Source organism: Bombina bombina, chromosome 6 (genome assembly GCF_027579735.1).
Source record: "Bombina bombina isolate aBomBom1 chromosome 6, aBomBom1.pri, whole genome shotgun sequence".
Classification (NCBI taxonomy): Eukaryota; Metazoa; Chordata; class Amphibia; order Anura; family Bombinatoridae; genus Bombina; species Bombina bombina.
The window spans coordinates 26,065,972-26,085,036 of NC_069504.1; the positions used below are offsets into that span (position 1 = coordinate 26,065,972).

At 39.5% G+C, this 19,065-nt stretch overlaps 1 protein-coding gene across 1 annotated transcript in view; it reads right to left on the reverse strand.

Moving 5' to 3' along the window:
• Positions 1 to 17,144: 17,144 nt before the first annotated feature.
• RBM28 (RNA binding motif protein 28) overlaps positions 17,145 to 19,065 on the reverse strand; it is a 182,782-nt gene continuing 180,861 nt past the window's right edge. The window contains exon 19 of the mRNA XM_053716329.1: positions 17,145 to 18,114. Coding sequence (XP_053572304.1) covers positions 17,977 to 18,114 — 138 coding nt within the window. The 3' untranslated portion in view covers positions 17,145 to 17,976. The remainder of the gene's footprint in view (positions 18,115 to 19,065) is intronic.

Sequence of the window (19,065 nt, forward strand, 5' to 3'; positions counted from 1 at the left end):
TTTTTTGTAATGTGTCTCGTTTATTAGGTGCTCTCTTGGCTACACATTTAATAAATTTTTCTAGTTTGCATTTTAGGGTATTACTCCATTTAGGAATGGTAAATATTTTTTTATTATGTTGCAAATAGGGTAAAATGTATTGCTAAATTTAGTTGTGAAAAATATTGATTGTGAACCATTGGTTCTGTTATCTATTTTTTCCTTTTTGTGAGTGTTTTTAAAAGAGTAACTCTCTTCAATTCAGCTACTTTTTGATTAATCTCAATGTATGTTTGTTATATCCCTTGCGATTAGTCTATTGGACAATTCTTTAGTGTATGTTCTATATTTTTGCAGAAACTGCCCTTTCTCATGTGCAGAGTGTGGCATGAGTCTGCTCTTAATATTGTATTTCTTGAAAGGGGTTTCCTATAGCAAGATGTTATAATATTGTTGTTATGGTTAATTTTTAGGAAAAGATCAAGATATTCAATTGCTGTGTAATTTGATGGGTAAATGTTAAATTTAGTTGTTTGTTGTTCAAATGATCTATGAAATCTGTAATGGAGGTTTTTTTACTGTCTCTATATATGAGTAAGTAATCGATGAAACGTCCATATGTGATTGTTTTGTGTTTTTGGGGAAAGTCAACCTTAAAGATGTGAAGGGTCTCACAGTATCCCATGTAGAGGTTAGCATATGAGGGAGCAAACTTCGCCCCCATTGCTGTACCATATCTTTGAATATAGTATATCCCTTTAAACACAAAATAATTATGTTTAAGTAAAAATTTGGTCAACTCTATTAGAAAATCAATACATTTGTTCGGGAAATTAGTAGAGTTTTAGCATATATTCTAATGCGATTAGTCCCTCTTTGTGTGGAATGCTTTAATATAAGAATGAGAAATCTGTTATGAGCCATTTGTACTCTCTCATTTTACCTTGTCTAGTTGTTGAATTAGGTGTGTACTGTCTCTAATGTATCCGGGTAGTGATTTTACTATGGGCTGGAGAATGTTGTCTAACCAATCTCCCAACCTTTTGCATAGGGATCCTCTGCTTGCCACTATGGGTCTCCCTGGTAGTTTTTGTAAAGTTTTATGTATCTGGGGACATTCCGCATAGTGGGGATGAAGTGATGATTCATTAGGCAATATTCTGCAAGTTCATGTTGTATATGGCCTTCCTCCACTTCTGTGTCTTATAGGGTTTTAAGCTCTTTCTTAAATTTCTCAGTTGGATTAAAGGGAAGTCTCTGATATATCTCTGTATTAGACAGTTGGAGACATACCTCATCCCTATAGTCATCTGTGTTTAGGACAACTACAGCCCCTCCTTTATCTGCTTGTGTAATCACTATATTTTTGTTCCTTTTAAGTTGTTGTATAATGCCCTTCTCTCTTCTGCTGTTAGATTGTCTTTGTGTGGAGTAGGGTTTGCCATCAATTTAGTATGGAGACTGATTAGATCTTGTTCTACTAGATTGTGATACATCTCTATTGTTTCACTTCTGCTATGTACTGGATTAAAATGTGACTTTCTGTGAAGTTGTTTAAATTGGTGGTATAGCACTTTATTCGCTTTGAATTCTTTAAGTGGGTGCCTGCAGAAAATTAGATTGTTAAGGTTGCAGATATCCGCCAACTGCATACCTACTGTAGCTGGATTTGCATTGTGTGTGCTTTGGTGTTCTGTTGGAATAGCTAAATTCAAATCTGTGCTCTCAAATGTGGGGAAAGGTTTCTTTAAGATGATTTTCCTTACCAGGGCATTAACATCTAAGATTGTATAAAACAAATCAAAACTTGTAGAAGGTACAAACGATAAACCTTTGTTTAATACAGTGAGTTGTTAGTGTGATTGGGGAGTATCAGAAAGATTAATCACTGCTTCTCCTACTTCTTGGGTATTTCTTTCATTCTGCTTGGATATCGTAGGGGCTGGTCCTTTTTTTAAAGTGATACTAACTATTGGTGTTTTTACTAGAATAGCTACTTTGGTTCTAGCTTGTGAGGTACCTGGACTACCTATTTATTCGCTGGATCTGGACACCTGTTCTTCAATATGTTCATCAGCTGATGTTAATTCTGTATTTTCTGTGTCTATACTTGATAAAGTAACACTCTTGGGGTTAGATTTTTGTTTTATAAGATCTATGGTTCTTTTTATTACCTTTATCTAGATTGTTGGTTTTGTCACGTCTAATCTTTTTGTTTTTCTGCCAAGAATATACTATATCTAGTTCGTAGTCCTTGGTGTCCCTTTGATATTTGCTTACTTTCCTCTCTGACAATGTGATGTCCAATTTTTGCATAGTATCATCTAATTGTTTTTTGTAATCCTTGAATCTCTGTGTGTTCAGACTTGATGTCCCTCACATTACTCATTAGTCAGGATTGGACAGGGAATGTCAGCCCCCCCCATACATCACTGCAAACAAATGAGCTGATTAGCCAATCTCAGCTTCCTTTCTCCCCTTTGTTTTGGCGGTAAAACTAAACGTTTCTTTCGGATAGTCAAAATTCAGACTAATCTGTATAAATCAGAGGTCGAATGCATGTTTACTTCCCAACATATTAACAAATAGGGGTTCAGATAAATGTTATAGAAGCCTTAAAACCCACATAAAAATGTATGACTATTAAACACACATTTGAAAAGGAGAAAAATGACTGATCCTCACACAGGTCATAAACGAACAATTCTTTAATCCATATTATTTAAAAATAGGAAACAGGACATGACAGAACATGCAGCCAAGCTGAAACGTCTGACCGGTTTCGGTCACACAGGACCGTAATCATAGACACAATAACACACACATGCAACTACCTTTAAAAAAGGTTAAAACCACAATGATTGGTTAATAACAATTGCCACATGACAAACACTTTAATACAATTGAATGCATAATAAAGATATGAGAAGAAAGCCTATATATAATTTTGATTCAAACTATATAACCTAGATTAGTATACAATGAATATTCAAGAGAGCTACCTTTAATAGTAATTAATATACTGCTCAGAACAAATTCGGTAAACATCAGAGGGAAGGATAAGAGTTAAATTTAACAGACCAAATTATCATTATAGATATGAGATTGGATTTGATTTAACAGTAAATAATTAGTCTGGCCACTATTTAGTATTATTAAACTTAACGTTTAAAACATACTGTCGTTAAATACAGCTGCCAATACTAACCAGCACTAATGAAGTCATAATTCACCTATGCCAAAAATTGAGTATATCATGTTCAGAATTGAAACCTACTGGAACCAAACAATTTAGTTTGAATATCCAGTAGGTTTCTTGTCTGCATAAGGAGGTTAGCCTATCCCCTCCCCTAGGGGACTTGGGGATTTGCTCTATTGCTTGCCATTTGAAAGTAGTGACATCACCATAGTGAACATCTAAAAAGTGTCTAGAAAGGGCAGAACATGGTTTATCACCTGAGATATAGGATAGATGTTCCGTAATTCTAGTACCAACATCCCTGGTCGTTCTACCTACATAGGATTTTGAGCAGCAAATGCACTCAATGAGATAGACAATGTAGGTACTCCTACAATTAATGCATCCCTTAGTGTTGAATACCTCTCCAGAATGGCCAGATATAAATGATCTGCCCACCCTGATGTGGTCACAAGAGGTGCATGTACGTCTGCCACATCTGTAAGTACCTTCATGTGTCAACCATGAGTTACTGACAGATGGTTCCTTCAATAGACTTGGAGATAGCATGTTACCCAGCGAGGCAGCTCGCCTCGCTTCAAACATACAACCTCCCTCAACTTTGTCCCTCAATTGCTTATCTCCCATCAGTATCGGAAGATTTTTCGCAATAATCTTGCACACATCTTCGTACTGATTAGAGAACTGGGTTACAAATTTTGGTTTGATGTTAGTGGATGGGGGCTTCCTTTTATTAGAAACATCTCTTAGCATAACTGCCCTGTCCATTTTCTTTACCTCAGAATGAGCTTTGTATACAACCTCTCGTGGGTAACCTCTTTGTCTAAGCCTTCTGCACAGGTCCCCACTTTCCCTCTGGAAATCACATTGCTGGGTACAGTTGCGTCGCACCCTCATGAATTGGCCTTTAGCAATACCGCCAAAGACATGCTCAGGATGACTGCTTTTAGCATGCAACACAGTGTTACCAGCAATAGGCTTCCTATAGAGGGACGAAACAACCTTATTCTCAGCTGGGACACCTTTAAGGACTATATCCAAAAAACAAATTTCAGTTTTATTCCACTCAAAGGTGAACTGAATGTTAACCTCATTTGTGTTCAGATAGTCCACATACCTCTTAGCAGAAGTATGATCACCTGACCAAATCATGAGCAGGTCATCAATATAGCGAATGTACTTGATGACTTGATCTGAGGGATTTATGCTACTATCTCCATAGACGTGGGCCCTCTCCCACCACCCCATAAAGAGGTTGGCATAGGATGGGGCAAATTTGGCCCCCATAGCGGTCCCACGTCTCTGGAGGTAGTAGCGACCCTGAAACATAAAAAAATTATGTTCAAGCAAAAATTTAACAGATCCCACGATAAATTCTTTCATTCCATCTGAAAGATCCGTATAAAGGTCTAAATAGAATTCAATTGCTCTCAGGCCATGTGTGTGAGGGATGGATGAGTACAAGGAGACAACATCAATTGTCAACCAACTATACTCCTCTTTCCAAGACACATCCTCCATCACACACATGGCATCGGTAGTGTCCCTGATGTAACTTGGGAGCCTTTTCACCAGGGGTTGAAGAAAATGATCAACCCACTTGGATAATGGTTCTAATAAAGAGCCAATACCGGCTACAATCGGCCTACCTTTCACATTAATAATACTCTTATGAATCTTTGGTAAGTGGTGGAAGATGGGAACAACCGGATTATTGACAATCATTGTTTCAGCAGTTGCATGATCAATTATCCCATCTTCCACCGCCTCATCCACCCAATGTCTCAGTTCATTTGAGTATTTCAATGTTGGATTCCCTGGTAAACCAAGGTAGGTGTCACAGTCTTCTAGCTGGCGAAGGGCCTCGTTCACATAATACTCTTTGTCCATGACAACCACATTGCCACCCTTGTCTGATTGCTTAATCACAATCTGATCATTATTCTTTAAATCAGTCAAGGCTGATTTCTCTTTAAGAGTGAGATTATGGGGCCCCACTGTGGCCGTCATGGACAAATTAGTAAGGTCCTCCACCACTCTTTTGTGGAAGACTTCCAGCGCCTTACCTCGTACTTGCATAGGATAAAAAGTAGATGGTGATCTAAGTTTGGGGATAGACGTTGCAGAACCCATGTTACCAATATTTCCCTCGTTAGATAAACTTTCAAGGGACAACAGTGTACAAGTATCCCTGAAGTCTAAATTTCCAGATGTTCTGATTGACAAATCCCTTCTCATATCCAGAGTATCAATATTGGGCTCTGAACCTGAAAAGTACTTGTGAACCGTAAGGTCTCTAATTAATTTGTTAACATCTACAATTGTTTGAAAAAGATCAAACTTCTTAGCTGGAACAAATCCGAGACCATAGTTAAGGACCCTACGCTCAAAGTCAGTAAGATAATGTTTGGAAATATTAATAACAGCATCTAGACATACTTGTTCTGTTTTCTGGTTCTCACGGCCCTCAAGGGGTATCTCTGTTGTTCCTGGTCCCCTGTCTTTGGGTTTGACTTTCTCATATTCTGCTTGCTCCCTCCCCCCCCTTCTGGTGGGTCCTGAGCCCCCTGAAAAACCTGAGGTTTAGAGCACTGTGACTGATTGGACCCCATTTTTAATTTTGGTTTTGCTCCTTGTTGAGCCGAATTCTTTAATATTCCCTTAAAGGGAACATCCGTAGAGGTTGAAGCACATACTGTTTCTAATTGGTTCTCAAACTCAGATGCTTGATCATCGCTAGAGCCTCCCTCATAACTTGAGGCAAACCTATCCTCCTCAGAGGTATCACCCCCTAAATTCACAAATGACACTTTCTTATTACCATCCTGTTCTAATTCAGTTCCTGTTACTTTATTCTGTTTATTATATCTCTGACCCCTTCTTCTCTTGTTCTTGTTTTTACTTTTCCTTATATAGGGAATGGTATTATCAGTAGTATGCTCAAATTCCTCTAAATCAGACCACTGTCTATTTCTTTGGCGTCGCCGCCAAATATAGACATTACCTGAGGTATAATCCTTTTGGTCACGCAAGAATTTGGTATGCTTAATTTGAATTACCAATTTCTTGGATTCCTCAATTGTCTTTTTAAAGATTGCATCAAATCTTGAATAAACCTCATACTCCCTAAACCTTTCCATATCAGAGTAAATTTTATCAAGTCTAGACTTTACTTCTATCAATAGCATATCCTTATACTCTATAAGCAATGAGATCAGAGTTAGTGAGCAACTGGTGAGAGCATGATTCCAACGATCAATAAAGTCCTGATCTTTCACATCATAAGTTGGAAATTTATTTATCCTAAGCCCTCTGGGCACCATTTTTAATTGTAAATACTTATTGAGAATCCATTTGTCCCACTTCAACTTCTGTTCTTTAAGCTTTAGATATTCAAAGTCTTGGAAAAGGTCTCCCAATTTAATATTTGGGGAGTCAAATTTAAATACATCCTCCAGGTCTAAAGAATCCAAATTATCTTCGTCAATATCAGTAAAAAGTGAAATTGCCTGTCCCTCTTGGTCCTCCATAGCTACCACCTATAAACTATAGGGAGCTAATTATTATAGTCCAACTTAAATATATATGTGATTGATGCACACAGTACCGTTATTGTAATCACACTATACCCAGTATGAACAAGGATAAAATCACTGCTGAACTATGCCAAAGCACCTCATAATCAGGGAATATATGAATAATAGACAGAAAAGATGAGCAGTGAGGTGACAGTTACTAATGTTCATCAATAAACTCAAAAGCCACTCTTTAGGAAATAGCGAATCACCATCCATATATTTAAACACAGCAACCTAGGTAGGTGAGACTTACTTTTAGTATTTGGCACTGTCCTCAAGGCAACCACTCTCAGACCTAATCGCCTTCTGTATTTATCACAGACCAGGCGACTAGTACTATTTAGTGGGCCTTCCGGGTGTAAATCACTACCCGATCTATCTGGACAATGTCTCACAACACACGGCACAAGCCGTCACAGTTTTCACTCACCCCCTAGTGCTGTTATTTTTGATGCGATGGCTCCATTCGTCCTCACGGAGAAGAAGAAATGCTTCAGACGCCTCTCACGTCCGCAGTAAGCTCCCGGCAGTAGCGTAGCCACTCCAAACTCCTAGGCCCCCAACAAAACAGGGATCACATGATCGAATCCTCCAATCGGATACGTCCTCAGTAGGCAGAGTAATTAGTCCGAACAAATTGCAGGCTAAATGAGAACAGCAGTAGGCAGTAATCCAAGGGTTATAGTGCGGTACTGTGTGTCTATGAGAACAGAGTGAGAAATTCAGAAAGCGGGTCCCTGTACCCACTTGAAAATAAGCATTTGAAAAGGAGAAAAATGACTGATCCTCGCTCAGGTCATAAACGAACAATTCTTTAATCCATATTATTTAAAAATAGGAAACAGGACATGACAGAACATGCAGCCAAGCTGAAACGTCTGACCGGTTTCGGTCACACAGGACCGTAATCATAGACACAATAACACACACATGCAACTACCTTTAAAAAAGGTTAAAACCACAATGATTGGTTAATAACAATTGCCACATGACAAACACTTTAATACAATTGAATGCATAATAAAGATATGAGAAGAAAGCCTATATAGGGATGCATTAATTGTAGGAGTACCTACATTGTCTATCTCATTGAGTGCATTTGCTGCTCAAAATCCTATGTAGGTAGAACGACCAGGGATGTTGGTACTAGAATTAGGGAACATCTATCCTATATCTCAGGTGATAAACCATGTTCTGCCCTTTCTAGACACTTTTTAGATGTTCACTATGGTGATGTCACTACTTTCAAATGGCAAGCAATAGAGCAAATCCCCAAGTCCCCTAGGGGAGGGGATAGGCTAACCTCCTTATGCAGACAAGAAACCTACTGGATATTCAAACTAAATTGTTTGGTTCCAGTAGGTTTCAATTCTGAACATGATATACTCAATTTTTGGCACAGGTGAATTATGACTTCATTAGTGCTGGTTAGTATTGGCAGCTGTATTTAACGACAGTATGTTTTAAACGTTAAGTTTAATAATACTAAATAGTGGCCAGACTAATTATTTACGGTTAAATCAAATCCAATCTCATATCTATAATGATAATTTGGTCTGTTAAATTTAACTCTTATCCTTCCCTCTGATGTTTACTGAATTTGTTCTGAGCAGTATATTAATTACTATTAAAAGGTAGCTCTCGAATATTCATTGTATACTAATCTAGGTTATATAGTTTGAATCAAAATTATATATAGGCTTTCTTCTCATATCTTTATTATGCATTCAATTGTATTAAAGTGTTTGTCATGTGGCAATTGTTATTAACCAATCATTGTGGTTTTAACCTTTTTTAAAGGTAGTTGCATGTGTGTGTTATTGTGTCTATGATTACGGTCCTGTGTGACCGAAACCGGTCAGACGTTTCAGCTTGGCTGCATGTTCTGTCATGTCCTGTTTCCTATTTTTAAATAATATGGATTAAAGAATTGTTCGTTTATGACCTGAGTGAGGATCAGTCATTTTTCTCCTTTTCAAATGCTTATTTTCAAGTGGGTACAGGGACCCGCTTTCTGAATTTCTCACTCTGTTCTCATAGACACACAGTACCGCACTATAACCCTTGGATTACTGCCTACTGCTGTTCTCATTTAGCCTGCAATTTGTTCGGACTAATTACTCTGCCTACTGAGGACGTATCCGATTGGAGGATTCGATCACGTGATCCCTGTTTTGTTGGGGGCCTAGGAGTTTGGAGTGGCTACGCTACTGCCGGGAGCTTACTGCGGACGTGAGTGGCGTCTGAAGCATTTCTTCTCCGTGAGGACGAATGGAGCCATCGCATCAAAAATAACAGCACTAGGGGGTGAGTGAAAACTCTGTGACGGCTTGTGCCGTGTGTTGTGAGACATTGTCCAGATAGGTCGGGTAGTGATTTACACTCGGAAGGCCCACTAAATAGTACCAGTCGCCTGGTCTGTGATAAATACAGAAGGCGATTAGGTCTGAGAGTGGTTGCCTTGAGGACAGTGCCAAATACTAAAAGCAAGTCTCACCTACCTAGGTTGCTGTGTTTAAATATATGGATGGTGATTCGCTATTTCCTAAAGAGTGGCTTTTGAGTTTATTGATGAACATTAGTAACTGTCACCTCACTACTCATCTTTTCTGTCTATTAAACACACAATTATATATTTTCCAACAACTACACAGTGTTACAGGTCCAGACTTCGTAAGGTTTATGGTACCTTCTGTTTGCTGCTCTCCCTCTGAGTTGTGGCTACCAGGGCCGCCACTAGAAATTTTGGGGCCCCTGACTTAACCATTAATCAGGGCCCCCCCCCCTCCTTTGACATGTGCCATTTTTGACCAAGTGACTAAAATGTATATGCACTTTATTCTTAAGTGTCTATTTAAACTTGGAAATGTTGTAAAGGTAGTAACACTGAAACACACACACACACTCACACATAAGGATTCACATATAGACACTCTAGCAAACACGCAAAGAAACTCAGACACAGACACCCAAACAGACACTTAGCACTTGTTTACATTGATCTGACAAGTAATGAGGTAAACTACAGTTTTGTAAAAAAAAAAAGGAGATTTAGAAAACAAAATATGGAGTTCTGATTATCTTTTTGTAAAGGAAGATGCCAACTAAATGATGACAACAGCATGCAGTGACTGAAAGGAAGGGCCCTGAACTGCCTAAACAATAATTTAAAGGTTAAATGGTAGATTGGTGACTTCCGGAAAGGTCTCATTAGTCTCAAAGTCTGTAGAAAGATGTGAATAATCAGTAGTAAGGTCAAAATGTCCTAAAAAGGAACAGACAAAGGACACACACACACAAATTTAAACTTGCACATACACCCAAAGAAACACCAACAGAGACAGCCTCAGAAAACACACAAAGACATACACACACACAGAGAGACACCCACAGAAAACACAGAAAGGCATAGATACACACCCTCACTGAGACATCCACAGAAAATACACACCCTCACAGAGACATCCACAGAAAACACAGACAGACATACATACACACATACACACACCCTCACAGAGACATCCACAGAAAACAGACATACACACCCACCCTCACAGAGGCATCCAGAGAAAATACACAAAGACAAACACACGCCCACCCTCAGAGACACCCATAGAAAAAGCTCAAAGACATATGCACACACCCTCACAGACATCCACAGAAAATGCACAAAGACATACACACCAACCTTCACAGAGATACCAACATTAAAAAATACATACACACTCATAGAGACACAAACCAAAGCACAAAGACATAAACACAGACACCCACAGAAACACTCACAGGAGGAAACATTTATGCACCTTGCATCCCCTTAATCAACAGTGTGTGACATGCATGATAAAATGCAGAAATTAAGAGATCACTTTTTAAAGAATCATATTTGTAAATGTGCAAACAAAAATAATTCTGTGAATTCAAAATTGTACAGTAATGATCTGGGTAGATGGCTAGATGAAGAAAAGTACTTTTAAAAGGTTGACATATGTTTGTTTGATATTTTCCCCAACCAAGAGCACCACTTCAAATATAGTGTACAAATGTTCCCATCTGTCAGCTGTACTTGTGGATTTTGAAAATGCTGTACTTTATATGGTCTTGGTGGGACCATAAGCTGTGGTACTCATACCATTAGATCTGGTTAAATGCAGGATTTAAGCTTGTTGGTGTGTATTTCAAAATTAAGTCAGCTGTAGAGTAAACTGAACAGTTTTAAGTTAACCTGTCTCATTACAACACTGAGCAATCTTAGTCTGAGAGTATAACATGTTATGCAGATGTAAAAATCTTAGATAAAATGCCTCCTTGTATCTGGAAAGTCCTTGCATAAAGTAAACTGGAATGTAATATATATCATTTGTGTATTGAGGAGGAAAAAATTCTGCATGGTTTTAAATATAGAATTTCTACAGCATTGTCAAATAATCATAAATACACTGCTGCTAAAAAAATGTGTTTTTATGGACCCCTGGCCCCACCATACAACTACTACCACACTGAAGTTACAATCTTAAATTGCACAAAGAAATAAAAAACATTTGCTAAGTAATTCCTACCTCCTCTGCAAATGAAAGTGATCTGCCGTCTGACTCAGGCACACGGTCTACAAACAAAGTGCCAAGTCTGTCTCACACTGTGCATAGTGGTTTAGTGCACACTCAGAAATCCTCTCAAATGCTAATACTTTACGCCTTGTAATAACATTTCCCATGCTCAATTAGCACTCTGCTGTAGTACCCACTGGTGGCTGCCAAAATTTTAAAACATTTTTTTATTTTTTTTTAGTTCTTGCCTCATGGGGCCCCCCTAGCCCATTGGGCCCCTGACAGGAGTCACCCCTGTCACCCCCTGATGGCGGCCCTGGTGGCTACCTTGTTTGCTCACACACCAGCACATATCTTTAGTTTTGCTTTTTACCCAAGACCACAAAATCAGCACACATTTTTAGATATATTTTTGTTCCTGGGTCCACGTTCTGCATGTGGTCATTAGGAGGGCAATTGGCCATAACCAACAAGACCTAAAAGGAAATACGTCATGACTTTGTAGCTAAGAAGGAACATAGAGTCAATTTGGGGAAAAATACAGGACATTTGCAAAAGTGCTTCAGAGAAAAGTGAACCCTGAGCATATGCTGGTAGACAACCTACACTCATTGCTGTCGAAGTGGTACAGATGTCACATCTGGTGCACAAGTGTCAGATCTTATGCACTCGCTCTACGTTAAAGTCACCTGAGATACTTTAAGTAATATCCTGTTTTGCCATTTTTTTAAAATAAATCATCTGCACGAGTAATCGGTTTGTTACCCCTATAGTAGTTTAAACTTGTGTAGTCAGTTGCTTAGAAAAAGAAAGCGGAACAGTAGCATTGTGGGATTTCACGTGAGGAATATTTAAATTCTTTACCACATCAAGGGAAATTATGATTGAATTTGAGAACTAAGTAAAGTCATTATTTGTATATTGAGATAAGTTAATAGAAATTAATTACGTCCATCAGCAGATCTCAATACGATATGTGCACTAGATCATTACACCTTACAGGGCTAATTAAATCTCTTCCAATAGCTCTGTTTACAAGATTTAAGCCACTATTTGTTGGATTGAAATGTAGAGTTTTGCTTCATTATAGTACAGATCTTACTGAGACGCATCTGATTCTTCAGATATCCAGAAGTATGAGCTAAAAATAATTTGTAACAAAACCAATTGTGCTTCTTTGGTTGCCTTGCGTCAGTTAGCAATAGAACATACGCATTTGAATGAATGAAAAACAGGCAAATCATTTGAGTAAAAATAACATGTATCTACATTATTGATTTCCATTGTCATTTGCCCATATTAAAAGATTTATGCAGGATAGTCAGATATTTTAGGGTCAGAATAACCCTCACTACTCAGGGCAAAAAGCTAACAAAATTCTCAGGAGACAACTTAAAACTTCCTGGGTTGATGATTCTTTGCATTGTCAGCCTTACAGAGGGCAGATTATGGTCACACCTTTTTACAGGACTTTATATTAACTTCACCAGATGGCAGCAAAATTACCAACTATCTGAAGTCAACATCTTCCAAGCTATCCAGGAGAACTACTATTCCTATAGAGGATAGCTACTTCTTTAAGGATCCCATGGATAAGAAGCTACAGGATATGTACACCAGGGTTTATAATGACAACCCATGGTTTGTATGGCTACTGTCTCTAGTACGGTAGCATACTGTTGATGTCTTTTCTGAATCTATTTCGAACACAATCTTCCCTTAAAGAAGTCCAGGTTAGGATAAAGGCCCTTAAGTTGGCCAACTCCTTTACCACGGTTGCTTCCCTTCAAGTTTTTAAGCTGGAAGCTAAAATTATTTTTTTTGCACTGGCCCGCAGATCTTGGTCTGCAGATGTATCATCTAAGTCTAAACTTTTGGCAATTCCTTACAAAAGGTAGAATTTGTTAGGGCCAGGGTTGACAGAAATAATTGCTGACATCACGGGAGGAAAGGGACTTTTCCTCCTTCAGGATAATATAAATAATCAATAGGGATTTCAATGGAAATCGTTTCACTTCCTCCTCCAAGCAGGAGCCGTCTAAGCCTTCCTGGAGTCCCAATCGGTCTTGGAACATCAGAAAACAATCCAAAAAAGCTTGCTATTGGCATCAAAAGCAGCATGAGGAGTCTGTACCCAATCTGGGACCGGATCTTGTGGGGGGCAGATTTTCATTTTTTGTTCAGGATTGGGTACGAGATGTTCAGGTGGGTTTAGTGCCCCAGGGATACAGTAGACCCTTCCTCCCAGAGGCAGTTTTCTGCTTTCAAGATTATCTGTAGACCAGACACACAGAGAGGCGTTCTTACACTATGTTCGGGACCTCTCCTACCTGGGAGTGATGGTTACTGTTACAATGCAGGAATGAGGTCTGGGGTTCTATTCCCTTCAGTCTGATTTTAGATTTCAAGAGTCTAAGCAATTTACTCAGAGTGCCGTCCTTCAAGATGGAAACTATTCGTTCCATTCTTCCTTTTGTCCAGGGAGTCAATTTATGACAACGTGGATTTAAAGATCGGATACTTGCCTGTCCCCCTATACAGGGAACATCACAAGTTTCTAAGGTTTGCTTTTCTAGTGAAACAAATTCAGTCCATAGTTCTTTCATTTGGAATTACCACATTTATCAGAATTTCCTCAAAGGTCCTGGGATCCCTGCTAGCGGTGCTCCGATTGCGGGGCATTGCAGTGGCACCTTATCTGAACTACATTCTAGTTCTGGCGTCTTTCTTTCAACATGCAGGACCTCACACGGAAATGTTGTTATTCTTCCTGCTGTCTCACGGATGGAGGGTGAATTTGGAAGACAGTTCCTTAGTTCCAAATACAAAGGTGGTTTCTTGGAAACCATAATAGATTCTGTATCAATGAAGATGTTTCTGACAGTGTCAGGAAATAAAAGATTTCGATTCTTGCCTAGCACTTCAGTCCTCTCCTCGGCCATCAGTGGCTCAGTGTATGGAGGTAATCAGGCTGATGGTAGCGGCATTGGACATCATCCCGGTCGTCCGTTTCCATCTCAGACCTCTGCAGTTAAGGCGCAGGCTGTGGAATGGAGATTATGCGGATCTGTCTCCGCGATTTCTGCTGGAGCAGGAGGCAAGGGATTCTCTATTTTGGGTGGTTGTCTTTGGATCATTTTTCCCAGGGAACCTGCTTTCGCAGAACCTCTTGGGTGATTGTGACAACAGATGTCAGCCTTCTGGGAGGCTCTCTAAAGGCTCAGAGATCAGAGACAATATAGCCTCTTTGGTTTTCATCAACCATCAGGGAGGAGCTAGGAGTTCCTTGGTCATGATAAAGATTAACAAGATCATTCAGTGGGTAGAGATCCACAATTGCTGTGGCGGTCTTCCTGTGCAGGCAGACCCTTCAATCGGTGGAGTGGGAGCTCCACCGGATCCGTTTCTAGCCTGGTTATCAAATGGGGTCAGCCGGCATTGGCTCTCATGGCATCTCGGCAGAATGCCAAGCTTCCGAGGTACGGTACGGAGCATCGCTCTGGCGGTACCTTGGATTTTCGGTCTTGCATACCTTTTGTCTCCGTTCGCCTTTTTTTCCTCGAGTCATTGCTCGAATCAAACAGGAGAGGGCGTCTGTGACCCTCATTGCACCAGCGTGGCCTCGCAGGATTTAGTATGCAGACCTGGTGGACATGTCATCTCTTCCACCCTGAAGACTTCAGTCGGGGAAGGACCTTCTAATTCTAAGGGCCTTCTTTCATACAAATTTAGTTTTTCAGAGTCTGATTGATTGAATGCTTAAATTTATCCAAGCGTGGATTTCGGACTTGGTCATTGAGACCTTGATTCACGTAAACCTGTGACTAGAAAGATTTACAAAAGGATATTTATATTGGTGTGAATCCAAAGTCTAGTCTTGGAGTAGAGTCGGGATTCCTAGAATTCTGTTTTTTCTCCAAGAAGGTTTGGTGAAGGATTAATTGGCAAGTTCCCTAGAGGGTCCAGTATCTGCCGTCTCTATTTTGTTACTTAAGAGTCTGGGGATACCAGGCTCAGACCTGTGTTCAAACCAGTTACGCCTTCCTGGAAACTTATTTTAGTTTTTAAGGTTCTTTAAGGGGCTCCGTTGGAGCCTAGGCATTCCTTAGATATTAAGTCGTTATCTTGGGAAGTTTTGTTTCTTGTTGCCATTCTTCTGCTCGTAGAGTGTCAGAGCTCTCGGCATTACAGTATGAGTTGACTTACCTTATTTTTCATAAGATAAGGTGGCTTTATGTACTATATTAGGGGTTCTTCCTAAAGTAGTTGTAGATCGGAACATTAATCAGGTGATTGCTGTTCCTTCCTTGTGTCCTAATCCTCCTTCTCAGGAGGAATGGCTTCTACATTGATGGAATACGTACACTACTATTCTATTTTCAGGCGCCTAAGGATTTTTGTTAGTCTTCTACTTAACATAAGGGACAGAAAGCTACGGCTGCTTCTCTTTCTTTGTGGCTGAAGAGTATCATTTGCTTTGCCTATGAATTTGCTGGACAGCAGCCTCCTGAGGGAGTAATGGGCCCCTTCTATGAGGGTTGTTTTCTCTTCCTGGGCATTCAAAGATGAAGCCTCTATGGAACAGATTTGCAGGGCAGCAACTTGGTCCTCTCTTCACACTTTTTAAATCTTCTATAAATTTGATTATTTTTTTTTACCTCGGCTAAGGCCGCTTTTGGGAGAAAGGTTCTTCAAGCAGTGGTGCCTTTCATTTAGGTTCCTGTCTTGTCCCTCCCTTATCATCTGTGTACTCTAGCTTGGGTATTGATTCCCAACAGTAATTAATGATGATCCGTGGACTCATCGTGTCATTAGAAAGAAAACATTTATGTTACCTGATAAATTTATTTATTTCTTGACACGATAAGTCCACGGCCGGCCCTGTTATTTAGACAGGTTGTTTGTATTTCATAAACTTCAGACACCTCTGCACCTTGTTGCTTCCTTTCTCTCCTTTGCTTCGGTCGAATGACTGGAGTGGGAGAGAAGGGAGGTGATATTTAACAGCTTTGCTGTGGTGCTCTTTGCCGCCTCCTGCTGGGCAGGAGTGATATTCCCAACAGTAATTAATGATGATCCGTGGACTCATCGTGTCAAGAAAGAAAGAAATTTATCAGGTAAGCATAAATTTTGTTTTCACATTTTGTTTTTGGTTTCCGCCTGCTACACATATCACGTGGTTGACACGTGATTTATACCTAGTGGGTCACAGTTTATCTTAACCTATTGGCGAAGCTTAGCGGGAACTGAAACTATTCCCATTGGCGACACATTGGCTCCTGACTGCATGTGTAGTCAGTGAGTGGGACAGCAGTGTGTTTGCAGCACGGGTAGTAGTCAGACTCACAGAGCTCTGAGGGCAGCAGCTTAAACGCTGAGCTGAAGCCAAAGTGTTTTTTTTTTTTTGCAGCTAGCTCCCAGTAATGCATTGCTGCTCTTGATATATGGATAGGAAGTGGAAGCTTAAGAATGCTTGATGATGAAATGCGAGTGTCTTTATCTAATATGCCACCAAATATTCAGAAACTGTGTTCATCCCATAGCTATTGGCGATATTAACCTTTTTTTTTCATTCTTGCACATACTTACTGTTACTTGTAAATACATTTTGTTATTATATAATTTATGTACGTGTCCGTATCTCTTAAAACAAGTTAGTTTAACCTCTGGTTTGCCAGTATAGCTGAATTACTGTGTCGTGAAATGATGTAGGGCTAAAAAGTGCGTCACCACTATGAAAAGTTTGGAAAGCTCTGCTCTATTGAATAATGAGGATTAGATCTTATGAAGCTGAAATAGAGTTTCTAAACTCAGAGTAAAACAATACTGTGCGGGCTGAAATAAAATGTTTTGTTCCCTTGATGGTTTAATGGTAATGGAAGTTTCACACAGATCTGGCAACATTAGATGTACAATAAAACCTGATGCAATCACACGATACAAATTACAACAAACATGAGATGCTTCAACAGGGAAACAAAATGAAAACGCAACTGTCTGATAAACTGTATAAAACCTTTTTACATTACTATAAAATATAGGGCAAGAAGCTTAACCCAGTTGCAGCTGCTCTGCACCGCCCATTTAACGTTACTTCAGCGATACAAATGTGATGTCACTTCCTGTCAGAAGGTCAGGTGCATCTACTGTGCATTTGAAGCTGGAACTCTCGGATTATACAAACCACAAATGCAGCTGACATCTCGCTGCTCTTCTCAAAGATATGATCGGTCTCAATGAGGCAGCTCATTAACCCATTCACTACAGAAAGAACCCACTGCAAGCTTGCCCAGCTGACTAAGCCCCTGGCTACACGGCTATTCAAATTGTCACTGGAGCTAAGGGGTTAAATCCAAGGTCCGATGTTGCTTTTACTGTCAATAAAAACATTCCAAGTGGGAATAGAGAATATAATACACGTAAAATGCCAGCAGCACACGGGTCACCCTCGCCTCACTGGTTAGGACATAATACCTTGCTGACCAGATGAAAAACCGTAGATGTTTGTAGTTGTAGTTTGTTATGACTCAGATTAGTGCTCTGAATAAATCTGCGCGGTATGAAAAAGTCAGTTTGACGCTGGGGTGGTCCGGAGAGGGCTACACACAATACTATTGGTCGTTACTAAGAATCCCATGAAAAGGGGCATCAGGGATGTGAGAGGTGGGAGATCTCAGTCATCAAACCATTTGCTCCGTTTCACTGGTGCTGAGGCGGTTGGCTTCCCCATAATCTTGCGCTTGTATTGCTCCACCAGGTGGTTAAAGTGCGATTCTGCATTGCGCTTGCTCTGCGGCTTCTTGGCAGTAACCTGAGGGAGCAGACATCAGTTATAATCATAATATGATAATAATTATGTAGTGCTGGGTGACAACTGATGAAGCTTCAAACATTAAAGAAACATAAAAGTGCAAAAGAAGATGCTCTACAAAAGGTATCTCCATAGCAACAATGAATTACTGAGAGCTAGCTGTGCACATCTGGTGAGCCAATGACAAGAGGCATATATGTGCAGACACCAATCAGCAGCTAGCTCCCAGTACTGCATTGCTGCTCCTGGGCCTACCTAGGTAAGCTATTCATCTAAGGTTACCAAGAGAACAAAGTAAATTTGGTAACATAAGTGAATGTAAAGTGCCTTAAAGGGACAGTCAACAACATTTTTTTATTGTGTAAAAAGATAGATAATCGCTTTATTACCCATTCCCCAGTTTTGCATAACTAACAGTTATATTAATACACTTTTCACTTCTGATTACCTTGTGTCTAAGCATCTTCTGACAGCCTCCTGATCACATGACATTTTATTTATTTATTATCTATTGACTTGCATTTAGTTGTGCTATCTCTTAAATAACTCAACGGGCTTGAGCAAAATGTCATCTTTATGGCTCACATGAACTAGCAGTCTCCTGTTGTGAAAAGCAAATACAAAAGCATGTGATAAGAGGCTGTCTGTAGTGGCTTAGAAACAGGCAGACATTTTATAAAGTATATTAATATAACAATGTTAGTTGTGCAAAGCTGGGGAATGGGTAGTAAAGGCGTTTTTATACAACAACAAGTTTTCTTTTAACTGCCCCTTTAACATTGTTTTGCTCTATCTGAACCATGAAAGTTACATTTTGGCTTTTTTTTTTTTTTAAAAAAAGAAAAACTTTGTCGGCTGCAGACTATAGCGAGTAGTAAGCAGTTGTACTCAGCAGTTTATTGTCCTTTATAAATAAAACAAACCCTTTACTGCCGATATATGAGAAGGATT